The following is a 23,815-nucleotide window of genomic DNA, read 5'->3' on the forward strand; positions in this document are numbered from 1 at the left end:
CCGAGAACACCTGCCTTCAGAGACTGCACTTCCACAAAGTGGTGATCAGTGAAATATGCCAGCTCAATAGGGCAGATCTGCAGCCGGCCAGCACCTTCTGGACATGACTGTCCGTCAAGATCAAGGTCACCGCAGCACTGTCGTTCTACGCGTCCGGTTCCTTTCAGGCCTCCGCGGTCGACATTTCCCCTCTGTCTCACCATGCCACACATTGCTGTATTAGACAGTCACGGAGGCCCTGTAGGATGGACTTTATCAGCTTCCCCATGACCACAGAGGCAGAGACTGACAGGGCCGGAGCATTCTACCACATTGCTAAGTTCCCAAAAATGCAGGGAGCAATACAGTGTACTCACATCGCTATGCGGGCACCTTCTCGGGACCCAGAGGTTTTTCACAACAGAAAAGGATTTCACTCCCTGAAGGTCCAACTAGTTGTCGACAACCAGATAATTATGGCAGTGAATGCCAAATGTCCGGGCAGCTTCGATGTGTGAGAGTGCTGTCTCCGACATGTTTATCAGTCAGAGACAAGGACAATGCTGGATGCTTGGTGACAAACGATATGGCCTAGCCACCTGACTGATGACCCCCCTGCGTGACACCCACACCGAGGCCGAGAAGCGATATGAGAGCCACAGAGCCACACGCAATGTGGTCCAGAAAGCAGCGCTTTAGATGCCTGGAGCACTCAGGAGGGGAGCTACAATACAACCCTGAGAAAGTAGCTCAATTCGTGGTCGTGTGCTCCATGCTGCACAACCTGGCTATCAGGAGGGGACAAGAATTGCCAGAAGAGATTGATGGTCCACCTTAGGACAGAGAGGAAGAGGAGGACGAGGGGCTGGATGCTGACCTCAGGCCAGATAATCAGGTTGACTATGCAACCATGCACACGCCCCCCTCCAGACCGCAGGAAAGGGCCCGTGGTGGCTACATAGCTACAAGACTCTTACGTCAGGAGCTCATAAATGAGTGATTTGCCTGAAAGAACGTTGCTGTTATTGACAAAGCTGACACACTGCTGTGTGTGTGCTGCTCAGACATCAATGGTGTGCATCATCTTGGTGCCAGTTAAAGTTTAAGTTGATTCAAGTTAAATTTAATTATACCATTTCATGTTAAGGAATCACCAGTGTGTCACGGTCCAGCTATTTGAGACAATGCGCAACAAGGTTATGTTGAATAAAAAACATTTAATACGACCATTGGTCTGAAATCATAAGTATCACGGGCAAAAACACCCCACCCCCACCCCACTTTTTCGATTACTGACATCAATCAAATGGTCAACATGTCCAGCAACACAGAACACAAATGCAAAGCAGGAGGGTAGTCCTCTCCCCCCATACATTACAACAAATTGCACATACCGTGATGGAGATATAACAAAGCCATCACCTGCGGACATGCACCTCACTTTCCTTCCCCCTTCCCCTTCCTCTCCCCACCTCTACCCCTTCCCCTCCTCGCTCCATGCCGCCTGGCCTTGGAGCTCCTTAGATGGTGCCTCATTGGGGGGCGATGAAGGCAGAGCCGGTAGTTGCACGGGTACAGGAGTGGGGGGAGTACCGAGGTGGGACCATTCTCGGCTCCAGAAGCAGGATTTTGCTCCTGCCTCTCATCTGTTGTTGGCACTGGTGGTGCGGAACCTAGCGGTGGAGTGCCGTGCTCTGGGACCACTGGGAGGCCTGTGCCAGCAGTGTTCCTGGCTATCGCCTCCAGAACCCCCCTCCATCCACGGAATGTACTCTGTCATGGTGCCGGAGATGCTGACCAGCTGTCGGGATATGGCCCCCAATGCATTGAAGATCTGGTCACCTATGTCTACAGTTCTCCTGGACAACTTTACCATCTCTCCACTCGTGGACCAGACCTGCCACGTCCATGAAACCTCCGCGGGACCAGCACCATCCTGGGGACAAATGGGGTGCCCTGTGGCGAGGTGCTTGGGCCCGGTACCTCCAGAGTGGAGGCGGTTATGGCCAGAGGAGCACTAGATGGCCTTGGGGTTGAATGCCTTCTGGAGCCTGGCGATGCAGATTCCTCAAAGTCTGCTCTCATCCGTAAAGAACAGACCCAGCTGATTGACGGGCGAGAGTCGGGCCTCCTCAGCAACAGATGTAGGATCGTCCGCCAAGTCCGGCCCCGCGCCCCCACCTTCTGGCCTCTGCGGTCTTGCCTTGGGACTGGTGTTGGCTGAGCTGCAAAGCACAAATGAGGTTATTCGAGGAGAAGGGGGTGCTAGGGTCACAAGGTGAGTCCAGCGTTACAAACAGCATATGCACGACAAAAGCACCACCACTATCAAAATCATCACAGACGTCACATTTCATGACCATCAACACATTGTGCATTGCAATGATTGTCATGAGGCCAGCATTATTTATAGGACAATTTTAGAAACCATCTATCATATATTATTGTTCGGATATGAGTGGGTGTGGTATTAATTGACTTTAGATGAAGCAATAGTGTATACTTTACTAACGTGGCATCACTTCAGGGTCTGCAGCTGTCTGCGTGGCCGATCGGGGGTGCCTCTCCACGAGTGTGAGCACCCGCTCCTCCATGTCAGTGATGTCGCTGGTGACTGGTGGCGCCCTGCCCCCCGTTCACCTCTGCTCGGACCTAATCGTCGATAGCTTCTTCTGTAAAAGGTATAACAGGACGGCATGGCATGAGATCATTGTGTGATATCATTGCTAGGTACTGTCACAGTGATGGATACAACACATAACCGACAGATGTAATCATGATTATGATGATAATTATCATTCTTTACCTAAAGACGTGCACCGTGACCGCAGGCTTTGAGTACAACATTCCCGGTAAAGGTGAAAGATCTCACATCTGATGATAGTCATTCATGATTCTTACAAATCAAATTGTAAAAATACATAAGTACATGTAAATAAATGTAATACTTATTCTTGCAGATCTGACAAGGTCGTTCCATCGCTTGCGGCATTGGTTGCCCTCACGCACCTCGTTGGCCGCCGATGAGACCACCTCTGCTGTCTCGGCGCATATCTTCTGGTAGGCCTTTGGGGTGGGCTTCCCACACCCTCCCTGTGTTAAATCATCCCAGCGTGACACGACCTCCTGCAGGAGGGAGGAATTTGCCTCGTCCGAGAACCTCCTTGCTCTTTTGCGTCCTCCAAAGTGTTCCTCTCTCAGCTCACTGCTCTTGCCAGCATCAGTCTCCACAGCGTGCTGTGTCGCCTCCTCCTCTCCCTCCATTATAGGCACCAAATTCGGGCAAATATCTGGCTGGTAACAGCTAATTTTTTTTGCACAATTTGCTATAAAGCTCGAAACTCTCCTTCCTTCCTCCTAAAGCAGCCACACCACAACCATAGACGCTTTCACTCCCTCTCAGCTCCCTCTCTCTCTGACTCCTCTTATGTACATGTCATGATGACCCTTGACCTCTTGAATCGCGGGAATCGAGCGTTGCCATGCCGTTGCTAAGGATGGCGACACTTTACGGCAGAAGGTCAGAGAGATTTAATGCTAATGCCCATTTCATATCGCTTGTGGTAACGCCCAATTTTTAAAATGGAGACTAGGGGCTTTGAAAATGGACGCCAAGCCGGCGATCTGAAAACCCATTTTACCGCCCATGCTGGAAATAACGCCCATTTTTGGGCGATCTGCACAAAAGTGTAAAATCTAGCCCATTATTATTAAGAAAGAAATTCCTCCTAAATGCTTTATTTGATCTGTTAGTGGCTATCTTATATTTATGCTCCCTTGTTCTGAACTCAACCACAAGCAATAGAAACATAGAAAATAGGTGCAGGAGTAGGCCATTCGGCCCTTCGAGCCTGCACTACCATTCAATAAGATCATGGCTGATCATTCCCTCAGTATCCCTTTCCTGCTTTCTCTCCATACCCCTTGATCCCTTTAGCCGTAAGGGCCATATCTAACTCCCTCTTGAATATATCCAATGAACTGGCATCAACAACTCTCTGCGGCAGGGAATTCCACAGGTTAACAACTCTCTGAGTGAAGAAGTTTCTCCTCATCTCAGTCCTAAATGGCCTGCCCCTTATCCTAAGACTATGTCCCCGGTTCTGGCCTTCCTCAATATTGGGAACATTCTTCCTGCATCTAACCTGTCCAGTCCCGTCAGAATCTTTTATGTTTCTATGAGATCCCCTCTCATCCTTCTAAACTCGTGTTTCAAGCCCAATGTTCCCTGTAATTTTTTTGTACCCCATCCCTTTAAATTTGCATGCGTGTTATCTCTGCCAGCAGCAGTAGCTGATGAGCGACCTGCGCGGACCTTGCGATTGGTGCGTCGCCGCGCGCCTTAGGGGGAACATTGACCACAAGTAGATGATTTTACTGTATGGTGGTGCAGGTCGAAGGGTCAAATGGCTTCATCCTGCTCCTTAAGTTCTTATGCTCATTCTACAAACCTGTTTGTGTCTTCCTGTATATTGGTGTGGTCCTCTTCATTATTAACTATATCCTCAATTTATTATCATCTGCAAATTTTGACACCACAATTGAATTTTCTGAGTCCAAATCATTTATGTATATGGTGAACACCACTTCCCACTTTCTACCACTCGGAGAAACTCCGCTTTCAGGCCACCCGTTGTTCACATAGCAGGTGCAATGCTTTCCTTACTCAGCTGAATAGAATCACTTATAATACTCCCGATCAATATAACTTTCACTACCTTTTTTCCAATCCAAAAAAAAACATGTATTCTTTTCAAAGAGGAACTGTCTCTTCGGGGAGAAAAAAAAAACCGTTTTATCAAATCATATTTTTGCAGAGGTGACATAATGAATGTTTCACCGAAAATTCTTCTGAAACGCTGCAGGCAGTGATGCTCAACAAGCCCCCTCGGGATCGCCATTGGTCGATAACGCCCCGGCGCGCATGCGTGCTGAGCTGCGCGCGCGGTTGGAGCGGCCTATCTCGGGGATTCTGAGCGACCGTTGGGACGGACGTTGCGAGGCCTTGGTCAACTGTGCTTTGCTGTCATGTCTCGGAAGGGAGGGAGCAGGTTTGCAAACCCCAGAGCAGCATTTCAACCTCAGGCGAAAGAGCCGCCTGTACCTGCTGCTTTAATTAAAACGGCGAGGAAAAGTGGACAGCTGAACCTTTCCAACAGAGGGTTGAGTGAGGGTAGGTCCGCGGCGAGCGGAATGGGCGGTCTGGAGCGGGGAGGTGATTGAACGTTGACTCTGATGGTACATGATTTCTTTCGTCCCACCACTATTTACAATGAGGGTGAAGATCCAGAATAAGATGTGCAAAAGTGGAGTCAGTGTTCATCATTGATAGCCCATCACAGCACAGCTTTAAGTAGTATCTATTTCTCCCCTCCTTGCAGTTCTAAATAACACAACATGAACACTTATAACTGTTAGTATGTACAATGCAAGTGAATGCAGACTGTTTACTAATAAAATAGATGAGTCACAATTTGCTTGGATGAAAAGGTGGCTGAGATTTTGAGGAAGCCACTTTTAAATACTTTCCCCTAGTTCCACTATAGTATTCAGAAAAAATATATTACTTAGATTTACCTAGATCAGTTAGATTTTAAGTTTATTTATTGATGATTAATACAATTCATGTACAGGAGTTTTAGAAATAATGTTTAAATGCATAAGTAAATGCAGAGCATGCTGTGGCAATACGAGATTCTAAATTTGATTCCTGGTTTGTGTTATTACCTGATTTTTTTGGATGGGGAGGGAAAAATTGGCAAGCTCCTTCTGATTGCCATCCAACAACTGCAAGTTAAAACAATAGAGGCAGATTTGGTTGTAATGGCTGCTATGGTCAAATAGACACTTGGTTGGTAATGTCTGGGGTCACAGATATAGGGTGCCAGATAAATTACTGCCTTTGGAGTGAAGAAAAGTATTGGGTGGGTAAGAGTCTTGAAAGTTGACCACAAATATCCTATTTTAGACTTTAGTGTATTCTGACTGGCAATGTAAATATTATTTTAATAAGATAACTTGAAGAATAAATTGAGTTTTTAATAATGTTCCTTTGCTTCATTCCATCACTGTTTATATTTTGCATTTAATAAATTTAACACTTAACATATCAAACCAGTGCAGAGCAGCAATTAAAAAAGCCAAAATAATTTTGAACTATATAGCTAGGTAAGATAGAGGAGGTGATTAATTTGTACAATGCTTTGGTAAGACCGCATTTTGAGCACTGTCCAATCCCAGAAGGACACTGGTTCTGAATGGTTTGAAATTGATCTGTATTGGTGACAGCGATTAAACTTTATTTGGCACAAGCAACCATTACATTATTCAAGCAGTAGCAAAATACTGCAGATGCTGGAATCCAAAACAAAAACAGAAAATGCTGGAAACACTCAGCAGGCCAGGCAGCAGCATCCGTGGAGAGAGAAACAGAATCAACGTTTCAGGTCTGTGACCCTTCATCAGAACCTGAAAAGTTGGAGATGTAACCGATTTTAACCAGGTGCAGAGGCAGGGCAATGGGGGAGAGGAAGAAAGAACAAAAGGGAAAGCGATGTGACAGAAAAAGAGTTTTGGTAGATACCTGATCAAACACTGGAAGGGAAACAAAGCAATGAAGGTTACCTTTAATTACAGTTGATGATTACATTTAATTCTTACACACACTTATAAATCCATTACTGATGATAAGATTCTAATGGTTATAAAATAATGGGCCCAAGTTTCGGCTGTCCTGCAGAACAGCGCACCTCCGAGAGGCCCGTCTATTTTGTAGAATTAAAAGCGCGCCTAAAACTTACCTCGCAATTCCAGGTGTTCAGCAGGCCTGTTTAGCAGTCGCCGCGGCGCAGCACAAGCAGCTGAGGGCGGAGCTACAGCCCTGCGCCAAAAAGAATGCCGGCAGCTGCGCGCGTGTGCAGTAGCTCCTGGCCCTCCCAGTGCGTCCTGTCACCAGGCGACCCTATCTCTGGCCGAAGGGACGACACGATGTCCGCCGCCCCTGTCCCGGGTTGAGTGGCCTGCCTGCCTCACCGTCCCTCGCCTCGCCGCTGCCTGACTTCGGGCCTTGCCTTGTCACCACTTCCCTTGCCTCGAGGCCTCCTCGCCGACCCACCTGACCACCACTTCCGCGATGGGGCAGCCCGACCAGCTCTTCAGCGGACCCCACCCGCCCGACCACTTCCCCGGCGGTGGGGCCCGCCCGACCACTTCCCCGGCAGGCAGGGCTGTGTGTTCTGTTGGAGGGCTCCCGGTGCTCCCGAACCGATAGGTGCTGCAGTAATAATTTTTTATTTACTGATTTATTGATTTTTTAAAATCTTTTTTGTTTTTGATTTATTGATTGGTTGATTTATTTATCATTTATTATTGATGATGGCTCTTTATTGCTAAAAGTGAAATGTTTAATGTTTTGGAAAATCCCCTAACTTCCCTCAAGCTTTCCTTTCCCCCCCGCCCAATCTCTGGCTACCTGCGCCTAATTTCTAAAATGTATGCAAGGTTTTTCCTGAGTGTACAAAAGTCGACACTTACTCCGTTCTAATTTAGTTTGGAGTAACTTTTCGCTGCCTAAACTTGCAAAACAGGCGTAAGTGGCTGGTAACGCCCCCTTTTGGGAAAAAAAACTGAACTAAAACGAAACTAAACTAACTCACTTAAACTGGAGCAAACTAAATGACGAGAATTGTGATTTCTAAGATACTCCAAACTAAACTCGTTGCTCCAAAAAAAATAGGAGCAACTCCAGCTGAAACTTGGGCCCAATAAAACCAGTATTCTAAAAACCAACTAATTCATGATAATCTTCCAGAACTATGGCCAATTCTGGTTTCCAAGAAAAAGGGAGACATTAAAGTGCTTGGGGCAGTGCAGAGACGTGTTATGAGGTTAATATCCAGTGTCAAATGTTTGTTATAAGGAAATACCAGAGAAACCTGGGCTTTTCAATCTGTAAAGGAGGTGCTTGAGAGGTTAGTAGAAGTACTCAAGACATTTAACGTTGTGGAAAAGATAACTTTAGAATATTACATAAAATTAAAGGATGCGACTGCTGCCAATTAAATAAAGTAGTGCAGTTCCATTCGTTTTTTTTGGTTCTCGCCGATCTTCCCATAGATTGGTGAGAGTGAGAAAGGAGGGGAGGGCGTGGAGCAAAGAGATTGCTGCTGCCGAATTGAAGAAAATAAAAACTAAAAGTTTGATCGCTGCTGCCGAACTGAGCTGCAAGAGAAAGGAAGGTAGTGGGTGGGGAAAAGAGATGTCTGCTGCCAAACTGAAGAAAATAAAAATTAAAAATTGAATACTTAATTGGAGGAAAACAAATTTCAGTGGGTTGAGAATGGATATTGGTATCAAAGATGGGCAGACAAAACTGTAATCGAACAATGGTCTGCCTTTAAAGAGGAGATGGTTCGGGTACAGTTGAGGTACATTCCCATGTGGGGGAAAGGTAGGTCAACTAAAACCAGAGCTCCCTGGATGACGAAAGAGATAAAAAGTAAGATGAAGCAGAAAAAGAGCGTGTATGTCAGATGTCAGGTTGAGAATACAAGTGAGAATCAGACTGAATATAGAAAGTTCAGAGAGGAAGTGAAAAAGAAAATAAGAGGGGCAAAGTGAGAGTATGAGAATAGATTGGCAGCTAACATAAAAGGGAATCAAAAATCGTCTTTAGGTGTATAAATAGTAAACTGGGTAGTAAGAGGAGGGGTGGGGTAGATTAGGGACCAAAAAGTGAGACCTGTGCATGGATTCAAGAGGGTATGGCTGAGAGTAAATGAGTTCTTTGCATCTGTCCACCAAGGAAGAAGATGCTGCCAAAGTCATAGTGAAAGAGGAGGTAGTGGAGATACTGGATGAGATTAAAAATTGATGGAGGTACAGTACTAGAAAGGCTGGCTGTACTTTAAGTAGATAAGTCTCCATGACCAGATGAGATGCATCCTAAGATGCTGAGGGAAGTTAAGGAGGAAATCGCAGAGGTACTAGCCATAATCTTCCAATCCTGCTTAGATATGGGGATGGTGCCAGACGACTGGAGAATTGCAAATGTTACACCCTTGTCCAAAAAAGGGTATAAGGATAAACCCAGCAACTACAGGATACAGGTAGTGGGTAAGCTTTTAGAAATGATAATCGGGGACAAAGTTAACAGTCACTTGGCCATATGTGGATTAATTAAGGAAAGCTAGCACGGATTTATTAAGGGCATTTATCGTGTTTAATAAACTTGATCTAGTTTTTTAATGAGATAATAGAGATGGTGGATGAGGGCAATGCAGTTGACGTGTACATGGATTTCCAAAAGGTGTTTGATAAATTGCCACATAATAGGCTTGCCAGCAAAGTTGAAGGCCTTTGAATAAAAGGGACAGTGGCAGCATGGATACAAAATTGTCTATGTGACAGGAAACAGAGCAGTGGTGAACGGTTGCTTTTCAGACTAGAGGAAGCTATACAGTGGTGTTCCCTAGGGGGCGCTACTAGGACCGCTGCTTTTCTTGATATATGTTAATGACTTAGACTTGGGTGTGCAGGGCACAATTTCAAAAGGTGCAGATGACTCAAAACTTGGAAGTATAGTGAAGAGTGAGAAGGATAGTGACAGACTTCAAGAAGGCATAGACAGGCTGGTGAAATGGATGGACATGTGGCAGATGAAATTTAACGCAGAAAAGTGCGAAGTGATACATTTTGGTAGGAAGAATGAGGAGAGGCAATATAAACTAAAAGATACAATCCTAAAGGGGGTGCATGAACAGAGAGACCTGTGGATATATGTGCACAAATCATTGAAGGTGTCAGGGCAGGTTGAGAAAGCGGTTAAAAAAGCATACACAATCCAGGGCTTAATAAATAGAGGCATGAAGTACAAAAGCAAGGAAGTCATGATGAACCTTTATAAAACATTGGTTCGGCCTCAACTGGAGCATTTTGTACAATTCTGGGCACCACACTTTAGGAAGGATGTGAAGGCCTTCGAGAGGGTGCAGAAAAGATTTACGAGAATGATTGCAGGGATGAGGGACTTCAGTTACGTGGATAGACTAGAGAAGCTGGAGTTGTTCTCCTTAGAGCAGAGAAGGTAGAGAGGAGATTTGATTAGAAATGTTCAAAATCGTGGGTCTAGAAAGAGTAGATAGAGAGAGGCCTTTCCCATTGGTAGAAGGGTTGAGAACCAGAGGACACAGATTTAAGGTGATTGGTAAAAGAACCAAAAGCAACATGAGGAGAAACATTTTTACGCAGTGAGTGGTTAGGATCTGGAATACACTATCTGAAAGGGTTATGGAGGCAGACTGAATCATGGGTTTCAAAAGGGAATTGGTTAAGTACCTGAAGGAAAAAGAAATGCAGGGATAGGGCAAGGGAGTGGGACTAGCTGAAGTGGTCTTGCAAAGAACTGGCACGGGCCGAATGGCGGCCTCCTGCGCTGCAACCATTCGATGATTCTATGAATTGGTTAACATTAACATTTATGCGCCTTATGCTGCACACAGTACTCTTAACGGGTCTTATTAAGGTTTTATATATTTTACAGGTATTACATAATTGGATTTTATATTCTATATCTCGTAATAAAACCTAGAATTCCATTAGCTTGTTATTGCTGCCTTTAATTTCTTGTGAATCTGTCCCCCAAAATCCCTCTGCTCTTACACAGCATCGAGCCAACTTGTCATCATAGGCAGTCCCACGAACGAGGATGACTTGCTTCCACGAGTTCACAGGTGTTTTGATGAAGGACCCGATGTTTCAGTCCTGAACTCCAATTGAGGGGGTGGAAGATGCCTGTGCGTGGATTTTTTTTAACGCGTGGTGCTCGTTGCATACCAGGCACCACACTGACTTGACAGAGCTAGGTCTTGGTCCAGTGACAAGGGTTAACCAAGACGACTGGAGACCTGCTCTGCTGCACGGACCTAGTGCGCACACATATCGCAGTGTTGGCTGGCCCGCGCTGCCCTTGGGCCCTCGGCTCTTCTGGGCCCCATACCCTCATCTGTCATACCTCTGCCACAAACACTCGCCGCTCCTCCGCCCCGACCTTCCCACTCCTCTGTACCCGGGCCCTGCCAATGTTCCTGTCCACGCTCCAAAACAGCGACCAGGGTTTTGATGACGTCGCCCATCTCAAGATCCTTGGAGCAGCTCGTGCTGGAGGTTGAAGTGGTATGCTACTCCAGCTCTTTTATTTCCTGACCTGCGGAGATCTTCCCTCGCAGGTCGGGGGACCAACTTGTATTCAGACTGTGATTGCTGTTCTTTTTTACCAAAATATATCGCCTCACACTTACTTACTGAAATTGAATTCCATCTGCTACTTTTTAGACCATTCCCTCATTTTATCAATATCCTTTTACAGCTTTGTTTGGTCTGCTAAAATATTAACTATAAAGGTACAATGGCACGAATCCGGAATTCCAAAACCCGGAATTGTCCAAAAACCGTACATTTTTGAGGTGGTCAAGAAGGTGACATCAGGAGTGGCGGGGGGCGAGGGACGAGGAAACAGTTTTAAAAAAAAATGGGGGGCTGCAGGCGGCAGAAGATCGGTGGGCGGCGAGGAGCAGAGGATCAGCGAGTGGCGAGGAGCGCCAACAGCGAGGTCCGAAATCTGGCAAAACCCAAAAAACGGCATGGACTATGGACTATTTAGCCCTCCGTATCTGTCATAAGCCTCCCCTTTTTTCTTTATCCTACCTGTATATCCCGAGACATCCAGAGGGCTCTAGATTTCTTTGTCCCACCCTTTTTCTTTAAGGGCGCATATTAGGTCTGAACTCTCCAGATCTCCTCCTTGAATGCCTCCCACTGCTATGACACGATTTACCTTCAAGTAGCTGTTTCCAGTCCACTATGGCTAAATCACCTCTCCGCTTAGCAAAGTTGGCTTTTCCCCAATTTAGAACTTTTATTCCTGGTCTATCCTTATCCTTTTCCATAACTACCTTAAATCTAACTGAATTATGGTCACTCACACCTAAATGCTCTCCCACTGATACCCCTTCCACAGGCCCAGCTTCATTCCCTAAAACTAAATCCAGAACCGCCCCCTGGGCTTGCTACATACTGGTTAAAAAAGTTATCTTCAGTGCATTTTAGGAATTCCACACCCTCTATACCCTTCGCACTAATTCTATCCCAGTTAATATTAGGATAGTTGAAATCCCCTACTATTACTGCCCTATAGTTTTTGCACTTTTCAGAAATTTGCCTACATATTTGCTCTTCCATCTCCCTTTTGTTGTTTGGGGGTCGATAGTACATTCCTAGCAGTGTGATCGCCCCTTTTTTGTTTTTCAGTTTAACCCATATGGCCTCGTTTGATGATCCCTCTTAACAAGGCAAGAAACAAAAAGGAAACACACTACACCATAATTCTAAAATGACAAAGGGTGTTAAAAAAACAAGCCTGAAGGCTTTGTGTCTTAATGCAAGGAGTATCCGTAATAAGGTGGATGAATTAACTGTGCAAATAGATGTTAACGGATATGATGTGATTGGGATTACAGAGACGTGGCTCCAGGATGATCAGGGCTGGGAACTCAACATCCATAGGTATTCAACATTCAGGAAGGATAGAATAAAAGGAAAAGGAGGTGGGGTAGCATTGCTGGTTAAAGAGGCGATTAATGCAATAGTTAGGAAGGACATTAGCTTGGATGATGTGGAATCTATATGGGTAGAGCTGCAGAACACCAAAGGGCAAAAAACGTTAGTGGGAGTTGTGTACAGACCTCCAAACAGCAGTAGTGATGTTGGGGAGGGCATCAAACAGGAAATTAGGGGTGCATGCAATAAAGGTGCAGCAGTTATCATGGGTGACTTTAATATGCATATCGATTGGGCTAACCAAACTGGAAGCAATACGGTGGAGAAGGATTTCCTGGAGTGCATAAGGGATGGTTTTCTAGACCAATATGTCGAGGAACCAACTAGGGGGGAGGCCATCTTAGACTGGGTGTTATGTAATGAGAGAAGATTAATTAGCAATCTCATTGTGCGAGGCCCCTTGGGGAAGAGTGACCATAATATGGTGGAATTCTACATTAGGATGGAGAATGAAACGGTTAATTCAGAGACCATAGTCCAGAACTTAAAGAAGGTTAACTTTGAAGGTATGAGGCATGAATTGGCTAGGATAGATTGGCGAATGATACTGAAGGGGTTGACTGTGGATGGGCAATGGCCGACATTTAGAGACCGCATGGATGAACGACAACAATTGTACATCCCTGTCTGGTGTAAAAATAAAAAAGGGAAGGTGGCTCAACCATGGCTATCAAGGGAAATCAGGGATAGTATTAAAGCCAAGGAAGTGGCATACAAATTGGCCAGAAATAGCAGTTAACCTGGGGACTGGGAGAAATTTATAACTCAGCAGAGGAGGACAAAGGGTTTGATTTAGGACAGGGAAAATAGAGCACGAGAGGAAGCTTGCAGGGAACATTAAGACGGACTGCAAAAGTTTCTATAGATATGTAAAGAGAAAAAGGTTAGTAAAGACAAACGTAGGTCCCCTGCAGTCAGAATCAGGGGAAGTCATAACGGGGAACAAAGAAATGGCAGACCAATTGAACAAGTACTTTGGTTCGGTATTCACTAAGGAGGACACAAACAACCTTCCCGATATAAATGGGGTCAGAGGGTCTAATAAGAAGGAGGAACTGAGGGAAATCCTTATTAGTCGGGAAATTGTGTTGGGGAAATTGATGAGATTGAAGGCCGATAAATCCCCAGGGCCTGATGGACTGCATCCCAGAATACTTAAGGAGGTGTCCATGGAAATAGCGGATGCATTGACAGTCATTTTCCAATATTCCATAGACTCTGGATCTGGGCCAATGTAACCCCACTTTTTAAAAAAGGAGGGAGAGAGAAAACAGGGAATTATCGACCGGTCAGCCTGACCTCAGTAGTGGGTAAAATGATGGAATCAATTATTAAGGATGTCATAGCAGCGCATTTGGAAAGAGGTGACATGATAGGTCAGCATGGATTTGTGAAAGGGAAATCATGCTTGACAAATCTGAAATTTTTTGAGGATGTTTCCAGTAGAGTGGACAAGGGAGAACCAGTTGATGTGTATTTGGACTTTCAGAAGGCTTTCGACAAGGTCCCACACAAGAGATTAATGTGCAAAGTTAAAGCACATGGGATTGGGGGTAGTGTGCTGACATGGATTGAGAACTGGTTGTCAGTCAGGAAGCAAAGAGTAGGAGTAAATGGGTACTTTTCAGAATGGCAGGCAGTGACTAATGGGGTACCGCAAGATTCTGTGCTGGGGCCCCAGCTGTTTACATTGTACATTAATGATTTAGATGAGGGGATTAAATGTAGTATCTCCAAATTTGCGGATGACACTAAGTTGGGTGGCAGTGTGAGCTGCGAGGAGGATGCTATGAGGCTGCAGAGTGACTTGGATAGGTTAGGTGAGTGGGCAAATGCATGGCAGATGAAGTATAATGTGGATAAATGTGAGGTTATCCACTTTGGTGGTAAAAACAGAGAGACAGACTATTATCTGAATGGTGACAGATTAGGAAAAGGGGAGGTGCAACGAGACCTGGGTATCATGGTACATCAGTCATTGAAGGTTGGCATGCAGGTACAGCAGGCGGTTAAGAAAGCAAATGGCCTGTTGGCCTTCATAGTGAGGGGATTTGAGTACAGGGACAGGGAGGTGTTGCTACAGTTGTACAGGGCCTTGGTGAGGCCACACCTGGAGTATTGTGTACAGTTTTGGTCTCCTAACTTGAGGAAGGACATTCTTGCTATTGAGGGAGTGCAACGAAGGTTCACCAGACTGATTCCCGGGATGGGGGACTGACATATCAAGAAAGACTGGCTCAACTGGGCTTGTATTCACTGGAGTTCAGAAGAATGAGAGGGGATCTCATAGAAACGTTTAAAATTCTGATGGGTTTAGACAGGTTAGATGCAGGAAGAATGTTCCCAATGTTGGGGAAGTCCAGGACCAGGGGTCACAGTCTAAGGATAAGGGGTAAGCCATTTAGGACCGAGATGAGGAGAAACTTCTTCACCCAGAGAGTGGTGAACCTGTGGAATTCTCTACCACAGAAAGTTGTTGAGGCCAATTCACTAAATATATTCAAAAAAGAGTTAGATGAGGTCCTTACTACTAGGGGGATCAAGGGGTATGGCGAGAAAGCAGGAATGGGGTACTGAAGTTGCATGTTCAGCCATGAACTCATTGAATGGCGGTGCAGGCTCGAAGGGCCGAATGGCCTACTCCTGCACCTATTTTCTATGTTTCTGTGGTTCTATATCATCCTGCCTCACAGCTGTAATAGTTTCTTTAATTAATACTGTGACCTCCCTCCCTTTTTACCACCCTCTCTATCCCGTTTGAAAATCCTGTAACCAGGAATGTTGAGCTGCCATTAACTGCCCCTCTTTTAGCCATGTCTCTAATAACTATAATATCGTACTCCCAAGTGTCCACCTGTGCTCTCAGCTCATCTACCTTATTCGCTATACTCCTTGCTTTGAAGTATATATCAGTTAGTACAGCCAAACTACCTTGTTGACTACTTACTAGCCCTGGTTTCCTCTGTCCTTCAAATTCACTTTCTACGTTTTTGCTTTCCAATTCCAGCTTTGCTTCCCACTATTGAATCTGTTCTCAGGTTCCTATCCTCCAATGGTGGGGCAAAAGAAGTCTGTGATCCTTGAGGCCAGAATTGGAGGAGCAACAAGTTCTTTGAGGGTTGTAGAGCTGGAGGAGGTTACAGAGATGGAGTGGGATTTGAACACGAGGATCAGAATTTTAAAATCGAAGACCAGGAGCATATGTAGGTCAGTGAGCACACAGATGGGCGAACGGGACAGTGAGAGTTAGGATACACTCAGCAGAGTTTCGGATGAGCTTGTTTCTGGATGGTGAAAAATGGGAAACCGTCTCAGAGAGCATAAAAATAGTCACGTCTGGAGGTAACAAAAACATGGATGTGGGTTTCAGCAGCAGATGGGCTGAGGCAAGGCAGAACTGGGCAGAAACCAGATAATTGGATCAAAAAATAGTTTGCCCATCTACTTTAACTATGCTTCCAGTTTTACAAGAAGATTGGGCACTTTGGCTTTCCGGTATGAATCTGACCTCTTCAGATGAATACTCTGTGATGGTTCTGCATAATTTTTTCTCTTTCACCCACTATTAGACATAGGAGTCAGTCAAGTGTAGCTTAAACAACATTGGTTTCCCACCAAAGTAGTTTATTTGAGTCAGCCAACTTATTGAATAAGTAAACTGTGCCATCACTAGTAGGGTCCCAAAACTTACATCATTCCTTTATCAAATTTCTTTGTATAATACTGCTTATATAACATGAATAAATTCTGGACTTATTTTCAAAGAGGACGCTTCACCTTACTTGAATGATGGTATAAACCTTCTATGATTTCCCTCATTTTAAGTTAAAACCCTTTCCCTGCAGTTCTTGTTTTTGTGGTCTCTAATACATGCAAAAACAGTATAAATAAGAGATTCAAATGCAACATTTTAGACACAAAGGTTCACTTTCACACCAGTGCAGTTAAAATGTATTATTATGGCAAATAGATCAATGTACGTAAATGTTCAGAATGAGACTCTATTGTAATTCTTGTTTAACAAATATATTGTCTCTTTATTTTAATGCAGTACCCCAAAGTGTATGGCGGATAAACGTGGACCCCCCAGAGGAATCCCATTTGAATGTCTCCTTTAGTGCAAGTGATTGCTGGTGGGATCAGACAGATTTAAATAAACTTATCTTGGCTTCTAACAAACTGCAGTGCTTATCGGAAGATATTCAGCTCCTGTCAGCCCTCACAGTGCTTGATGTAAATATACGTACCTGTAATAAAGTGTATTGAAAATTAATTGAACACATTTGCATCAAAATAGTATACAGCCCAGAACTGCTATGACTGGTGTATATTAAACTGTTATTTAGAGCGATGGAATCTTAGCATTCATGTTATAATACTGCACTGCCCATCTTCTACCCCAACTCGATTGTTTCTTTTTTCTAACATAATTTTGGTATGCAATTACCAAGTACAAAAATTGCATAATACTGCATTTTAGAATCTATAATAATTTGAACAATTTCTAGAAAACATTTACACAAGAAAACCCTGTATCAGCTAAGTAGTCAGTTTTCCTGCTCGTGGGAGCACAGAGACCCAGTTTTCAATTGAATGTATGAATCTTCTGGGACAGCTTTCTGGGGTCGAAAATCAATTGGCACTTAATAATCACAAGGGGGTAAGAGTACATAATTAAGTGTATGATGATGAAATCTTTGACTATTGCTCCTTTTAAAGAGTATATTAATCCAATAGAAACATTTGCAGTACTGATTAATATTTCTATAATATTCCCTTCAATCTGGTTTCCGCCCCTGCCACAGTACCGAGGCGCTCATCAAAGTCACAAATTACATCCTTTGTGACTGTGACAAAGATAAACTATCCCTCCTCGTCCTCCTGGATCTGTGTGCAGCCTTTGACACAGTTGACCACTCCATCCTCCAATGCCTCTCCACCATCGTCCAGCTAGATGAGACTGCACTTGCCTGGTTCCATTCTTATCTATCTAATCGTAGCCAGAAAATCTCCTGCAATGGCTTCTCTTCCCAGTCCTGCATCGTTACCTCTGATGTCCCCCGAGGATCTATCCTTGGCCCCCTCCTATTTATCATCGATATGATGCCCTTTGGCGATATCATCCGAAAACACGGAGTCAGTTTCCACGTGTCCGCTGACGATACCCAGCTCTACCTCTCCAACAATTCTCTCGACCCCTCCTTGGTCTTTTAAATTGTCAGACTGCTTGTCTGACATCCAGTACTGGATGAGCAGAAATATTCTCCAATTAAATATTGGCAAGACCGAAGCCATTGTCTTTGGTCCCCGCCACAAACTGCGTTCCCTAACCACTGACTCCATCCTCTCCCTAGCATCTATCTGAGGCTGAACCAGACTGTTCGCCACCTAGGCGTCCTATTTGACACTGAAATGAGTTTCCGACCACATATCTGCGGCATAACTAAAACCGTCTTTTTCCATCTCCGTAACATTGCCCACCTCCGCCCCTGCCTCAGCTCTTCTGCTGCTGAAACCCTCATCCATGCCATTATTACTTCTAGACTTGACCAGTCCAACTCACTCCTTGCTGACCTCCCACATTCTACACTACGTAAACTTCAGGTCATACAAAACTCGGCAGCTCATGTCCTAACTCGCATCAAGTCACGATCACCCATCACCCCTGTCCTTGTTGACCTTCATTGGCTTCCAGTTAAATAACGCCTCGTTTTCAAAATTCTCATCCTTGTTTACAAATCCCTCCATGGCATTGTCCCTACCTATCTCTAATCTATTCAGCCTCACAACCCCACAAAATGTCTGCACCTCAAATTCTGCCCTCTTGAGCATCCCTCATAACTACTCAGCCATCAGTGGCCATGCCTTCAGCTGTTTGGGCGCTAAGCTCTGGAACTCCCACCCTAAACCTCTCGCCTCTTTACCTCTCTTTCTCCTTTAAAACCTACCTTTTTAACCAAGCTTTTGGTCATCTGCCGTAATTTCTTCTTGTGTGGCTCAGTGTCAACACTGCTGTGAAGCGCCTTGAGACGTTTTACTACGTTAAAGGTGCTGTATAAATAAAAGTTGTTGTAATATAGCAACCCCAGACAAAGCACTTGCTAAAACCTTGCGTTTTTCCCATTAGAATGTATAGGGAATTGAGTTTTGAGTCTATGTCTCTTTTTAATAAGAAGTCCTTTAAACTGGACTCAGTTATCCAGTATGTGTTGTTATCTATCACTTTACTGAATTGTAATATTGGCTAATTAAAACTTTGAGGAAAACAGTATCTCTTAGACACCCTAAAATGAATGATTACTTAACTAAATGATATGTCATGGTTGCATTCAATAGAATAATGTGTTTTATATCAGATTTTTATCTGTAGATCAAGTTATTGATTTTAAAAAAAATTGGTTCCAGGTCCATGATAATCAGCTGACTTCCCTTCCTTGTGCAATTGGGCAGCTGCTGGATCTCCAGAAGCTCAATATCAGGTATTGCAAGTGTTAATGAATTATATTTTTTAGATGAAATGTGATTAATCTATTTCAGAATAACAAAGTAGAATTCTTTTTAAGATTAGAACTGCATTCGTCGAGAACATAAGAATTTTTAGGAACAGGAGATGACCATTGGGTCCAATAAGACTGCCCTTTTTCACTAATCAACCCCATCTATCTATCTTCTCACTATATCCCTCAGTCCTTCTGTCTCCAGAAACGCATCTAATTGTGTCTTGAACACAATTGTACTGTCCACTTCAGCGACCTTTCACCTGATGGCTTAAGCCACAAGTTTATTACCTTTTTGGGTGAATAATGTTCCTCCTTGATCTTAACTTCCTAATCTTTAATTTGTGTACTTTTGGTATTTAAAATGGTCAAATATAATAAATAATTTACCTGGATCAATTTTGTCTCTTCCATTCAAAATCTAAATAACGTCAATTAGATTACCCAGTGGAATTTTTGAAAAAAGAAAAGTTCAGCTTTATGAGCAGTGGTAGACATTTAAGGAGATGGTTCATAATTCTCAACAAAGATATATTCCATTGAGAAAGAAAGACTCTGAGAAGGATGGACCAGCAGTGGCTAACTAAGGAAGTTAAGGATGGTATCAAATTGAAAGAAAAGGCATACAATGTTGCGAAGATTAGTGGTAGACTGGAAGATTGGGAATAGTTTAGAAACCAACAAAGGATGACTAAAAAAAATAATAGAGGGAGAAAATAGATTGAGAGTAAACTCGCAAGAAATATAGGGCCCAATTTTCCTCAACCCCTTTTTTCGGCACACTTATCTTAAATGCGTCGACTTTGCGTGCTGGAAACGGCGGCGAGAAAAAGGGGCCCCATCCTGTCAGCTCTGTCGACTCTCCGGTGTCCCAGCATGGCGTAGCTAGTGAAATGGGGGGCGGAGCAACAGGCCAGCGCCGAAAGCACTGCCGGCAGCTGTGCACACGCGCAGTGAAGTCTGCATGCATGCTCCTGCCCTCCCAGCGTGTCCTGTGGGCTGTGAGCAGGACTCGATGCTCGCAGCCCCTATCCCCGGCCGAAGGGACGCCCTGATCTCGACGCACCCTATCTCCGGCTTAGTGGCCTCCCGGCCCGCTGACTTCCTGAGCCGAGGTAGGACTTCAGTTTTATTTTTTATTTATTGATGGTTGTGCTTGAGAGTTTTGATTGGTGGGGGGGGGGGTTGGGGTAGGAGGAGGTTTTGATTGGGGGTGTGGGGGGGGGGCGGATCTTAAAAAAAAACTTGATTCTGGCATAAAGGTAGGACTTTTTTATTATTGATTTACTTATTACTTTTTGTGGTTTGTTTAGTGCTTTGTAAGTCTTGGTGCAGGTCCTCAGCTTCCTTCTATGTTTTATTTGTTATTGAATGCTTATTTTTGTGCTTTGTAAGTGTTGGTGCTTTAAATGTACTAACCTGCGCCGAATTCTTAACTGCCCGCAATGTTCTTCAGAACTGGCCACATATGCTGACCTACCTAAGTCGATTTGGAGTAAGTTTTAGCTGGCCAAAGTGGCATAAATGGCCAAAACTGGCATAAGTGTCTGGGAACGCCCCCTTCTGAAAAAGAAACTGAACTAAAAAAAAAGTAGTATCTAATTCTGGAGCAAATATTTTGGGGAAAATGGCATTTTTTAACTTACGTCAGAAAATACAACTTGCTCCAAAAAAATTGATGCTAGTCATGGCCAAAATTGGGCCCATAAAAACAAACTGTCAGAGCTTCTACAAGTTCACCACCCAGAGAGTGGTGAACCTGTGGAATTCTCTACCACAGAAAGTAGTTGAGGCCAATTCACTAAATATATTCAAAAGGGAGTTAGATGAAGTCCTTACTACTCGGGGGATCAAGGGTTATGGCGAGAAAGCAGGAAGGGGGTACTGAAGTTTCATGTTCAGCCATGAACTCATTGAATGGCGGTGCAGGCTAGAAGGGCTGAATGGCCTGCTCCTGCACCTATTTTCTATGTTTCTATGTTTCTATAAAAAGAGAGTACCTAAAATAAATGCTGGTCAATTAGAGGACGAGACCGGAGAGTTAATAATGGGAATCAAGGAAATGGCAGAGACTTTGAACAAATATTTTGTATCTGTCTTCATGGTAGAAGACACTAAATGCATCCCAATAACAGTAGAAAATCAGGGGGCAAAAAGGAGGGAGGAAATGAAAACAATCATTATCACTGGAGAAAAAGTACTAAGCAAACTAATGGGACTAAGGGCTGGCTAGTATCCTTGACCTGATGGCCTTAAAAGAAGTGGCTGCTGAGATAGTGGATGAATTGCGAGCACCATCGGAGCAGGCCGGGGAGCGGAAGGAGCAGCGTGGTGGCATACCACTCCAGGGAGCAGCACGTGCTGGAGCAGGAGAGCAACGGCAGTGAAGAGGGACGGCACCAAGATTCAGGTCGGTGATTGGAGTGTGGGCAGGTACTGGAGGAGCGACAAGAGATTGTAGAGGGATGTGATTGGGGCCCAGGAGAGGTGTGAGTTCGCGCCCAGAAGAAGCGAGGGCCCAGGGGCAGCACGGGCCAGCCCACACTGTGTGCGCACACTAGGTCCGTGCAGCAGAGCTGGTCTCCAGTCGTCTTGGATAACCCTTGCCACTGGACCAAGACCTAGCTCTGTCAAGCCCGTGTGGTGGCTGGTGTGCAACGGCCTCCCCAAGTTTAAAAAAATCCATGCACAGGCATCTTCCACCCTTCAAGATTTAGTTCGGGATCTGGAATATTAGGTCCTTCATTGAAACACCTGTGAATTTCTCGGAGTGGAAGCAAGTCATCCTCGACTCAAGGGACTGCCGATGATGATGAGGATGAATTGGTTGTAATCTTCCAAAATTCCTCAGCTTCTGGAAAGATCCCAGCAGATTGGAAAACTGCAAATGTTGCACCCCTATTCAAGGAAGGAGGGAGACAGAAAGCAGGAAACTATAGGCCAGTTAGCCTAACATCTGTCATTGGTAAAGTGCTGGAATCCATTATTAAGGAAGTAATAGCAGGACATTTAGAAAATCATAATGCAATCAAGCAGAGTCACCATGGTTTTATGAAAGGTAAATCATGTTTGACAAATTTATTAGAGTTCTTTGAGGATCTAACGAGCAGGGTGGATAAAGAGGAACCAGTAGATATAGTGTATTTGGATTTCTAAAAGGCATTCAGTATGGTGCCACAAAAGGTAACTACCAAAGATAAGAGCTCATGGTGTTGAGGGGTAATATATTAGCTTGGATAGAGGATTGGCTAACTAACAGAAAACAGAGTTGGGATAAATGGGTCATTTTCAGGTTGGCAAACTGTAACAAGTGGGGTGCCACAGGGATCAGTGCTGGAGCCTCAACTGTTTACAACTATATTAATGACTTGGATAAAGAGACTGAGTGTATTGTAACTAAATTTGCTGACAATATAAAGAGAGGTGGAAAAGCAAGTTGTAAGGAGGACACAAAGTCTGCAAAGGGATACAGATAGGTTAAGTGAGTTGGCAAAAATTTGGCAGATGGAGTGAAATGTGAGGTTATCCACTTTGGAGATCTTCCCTTCACAGCCACCAGAGGAAATGATGGCTTGATGTTCAGTAGTGGGGTCATGGTCCAGTGGGGAGGTAGGAGATGTTAGAGAGTTGGTGATCAGCCTCTGCAAGGTAGAGGTCGATTTGCCAAACAACAGTAGCGCCACCTTTGTCAGATGATTACTAAGTTAGATCGACAAAACCAACTTGTCACTAACATCAGAGCTTATTTTGGGAATTTTGTTCTCCTCAGATGTGGGATAGTAGTACTGGGGAATGAAATGTATTCCATTTTGGGTATTCATGGCCATCGTCAAGTACTCTAAGGTATTGCACAGTGAGATGCAGAGTGAAAGTCCCTATATTTGGCTCCAAAAATAGTTCTGATTGAAGGTCATTGACTTGAAAATTTAACTCGGTTTCTCTTTCCATAGATGCTGCCCGTTTTCCAACATTTTCTGTTTTATTCCAAAGATATGCCTTGGCTCCAACTTCATTGTGACAATCTTCCAATTATTTCCTGACCATCCAGTGCCCTGAGAGTCAAATTCTCATGCCAACTGGTAATTGAATGGAGACTGCCCATGCTCATTTGATTAGAGCCCTAGAACACTCATCCCATTAATCTGGATAGGATTTGAACTCTGGTTCAGGGGTGAAAGACAAGCGCTAACAGTGCATGAATTAGGAGGTGGCCTATGTTGATGTTTAGTGTGAGATAGCATATTTTTTGCAACTTGCAGGTAAAGCGTTATACTGAAGCACACTATACCAGAATAAAGTCATTAATCACATTGAAGAGATGTATCTATCCAAACAACATAGCCTGATTTATGAGCTTATTTTAATTAATATAACTTGAATCTAAAGAGATTATGTTCATTAATCAAATTAACTTTTACACTTCCCAAGAGATTCAAGCTTTCTAAAAAGTTATTTCTGACTTCCATTTATTTTTGTCCCATTTTTTTGATTCTCTCACTGATGCCATAGTAACAGCCTGGGCATGGATTCCTTTGTGTGTCAGTTGACAAAGTATGCTTTTGTGTGTGGGACTGTTCTAGTTGGACTGTCTCACTACCTACTTTATGTAAAGCACTTCAAGTTGCAATCCAGTAGAAGCACTATCAACTTTATCTATTCAAAAAAAAAATGACAAAATGATTGTGAAGAATGAAATTCAAACTTGGATTCTTTTTTAGTAGCAA

At 44.1% G+C, this 23,815-nt stretch overlaps 1 protein-coding gene and 1 long non-coding RNA gene across 2 annotated transcripts in view; one reads left to right on the top strand and one right to left on the bottom strand.

Annotated features, from left to right (window-relative positions):
- Positions 1-1,467: 1,467 nt before the first annotated feature.
- LOC139268601 (uncharacterized) lies at positions 1,468-4,861 on the bottom strand. Its single transcript, XR_011594068.1, has 3 exons — positions 4,698-4,861; positions 2,492-2,651; positions 1,468-2,204 (listed from the first exon to the last, which is right to left on the bottom strand). It is a non-coding gene; the product is annotated as an uncharacterized lncRNA (long non-coding RNA).
- Positions 4,862-4,932: 71 nt separating this feature from the next.
- The window catches only part of lrrc40 (leucine rich repeat containing 40), a 104,301-nt gene continuing 85,418 nt past the window's right edge, over positions 4,933-23,815 (top strand). The window contains exons 1-3 of the mRNA XM_070886985.1: positions 4,933-5,152; positions 16,646-16,827; positions 19,000-19,073. Of these exons, the coding sequence (XP_070743086.1) occupies positions 5,008-5,152; positions 16,646-16,827; positions 19,000-19,073 (401 nt within the window). The 5' untranslated portion in view covers positions 4,933-5,007. The remainder of the gene's footprint in view (positions 5,153-16,645; positions 16,828-18,999; positions 19,074-23,815) is intronic.

The sequence above is a fragment of the Pristiophorus japonicus genome, chromosome 8, assembly GCF_044704955.1.
Source record: "Pristiophorus japonicus isolate sPriJap1 chromosome 8, sPriJap1.hap1, whole genome shotgun sequence".
In the NCBI taxonomy this organism is placed as follows: domain Eukaryota; kingdom Metazoa; phylum Chordata; class Chondrichthyes; family Pristiophoridae; genus Pristiophorus; species Pristiophorus japonicus.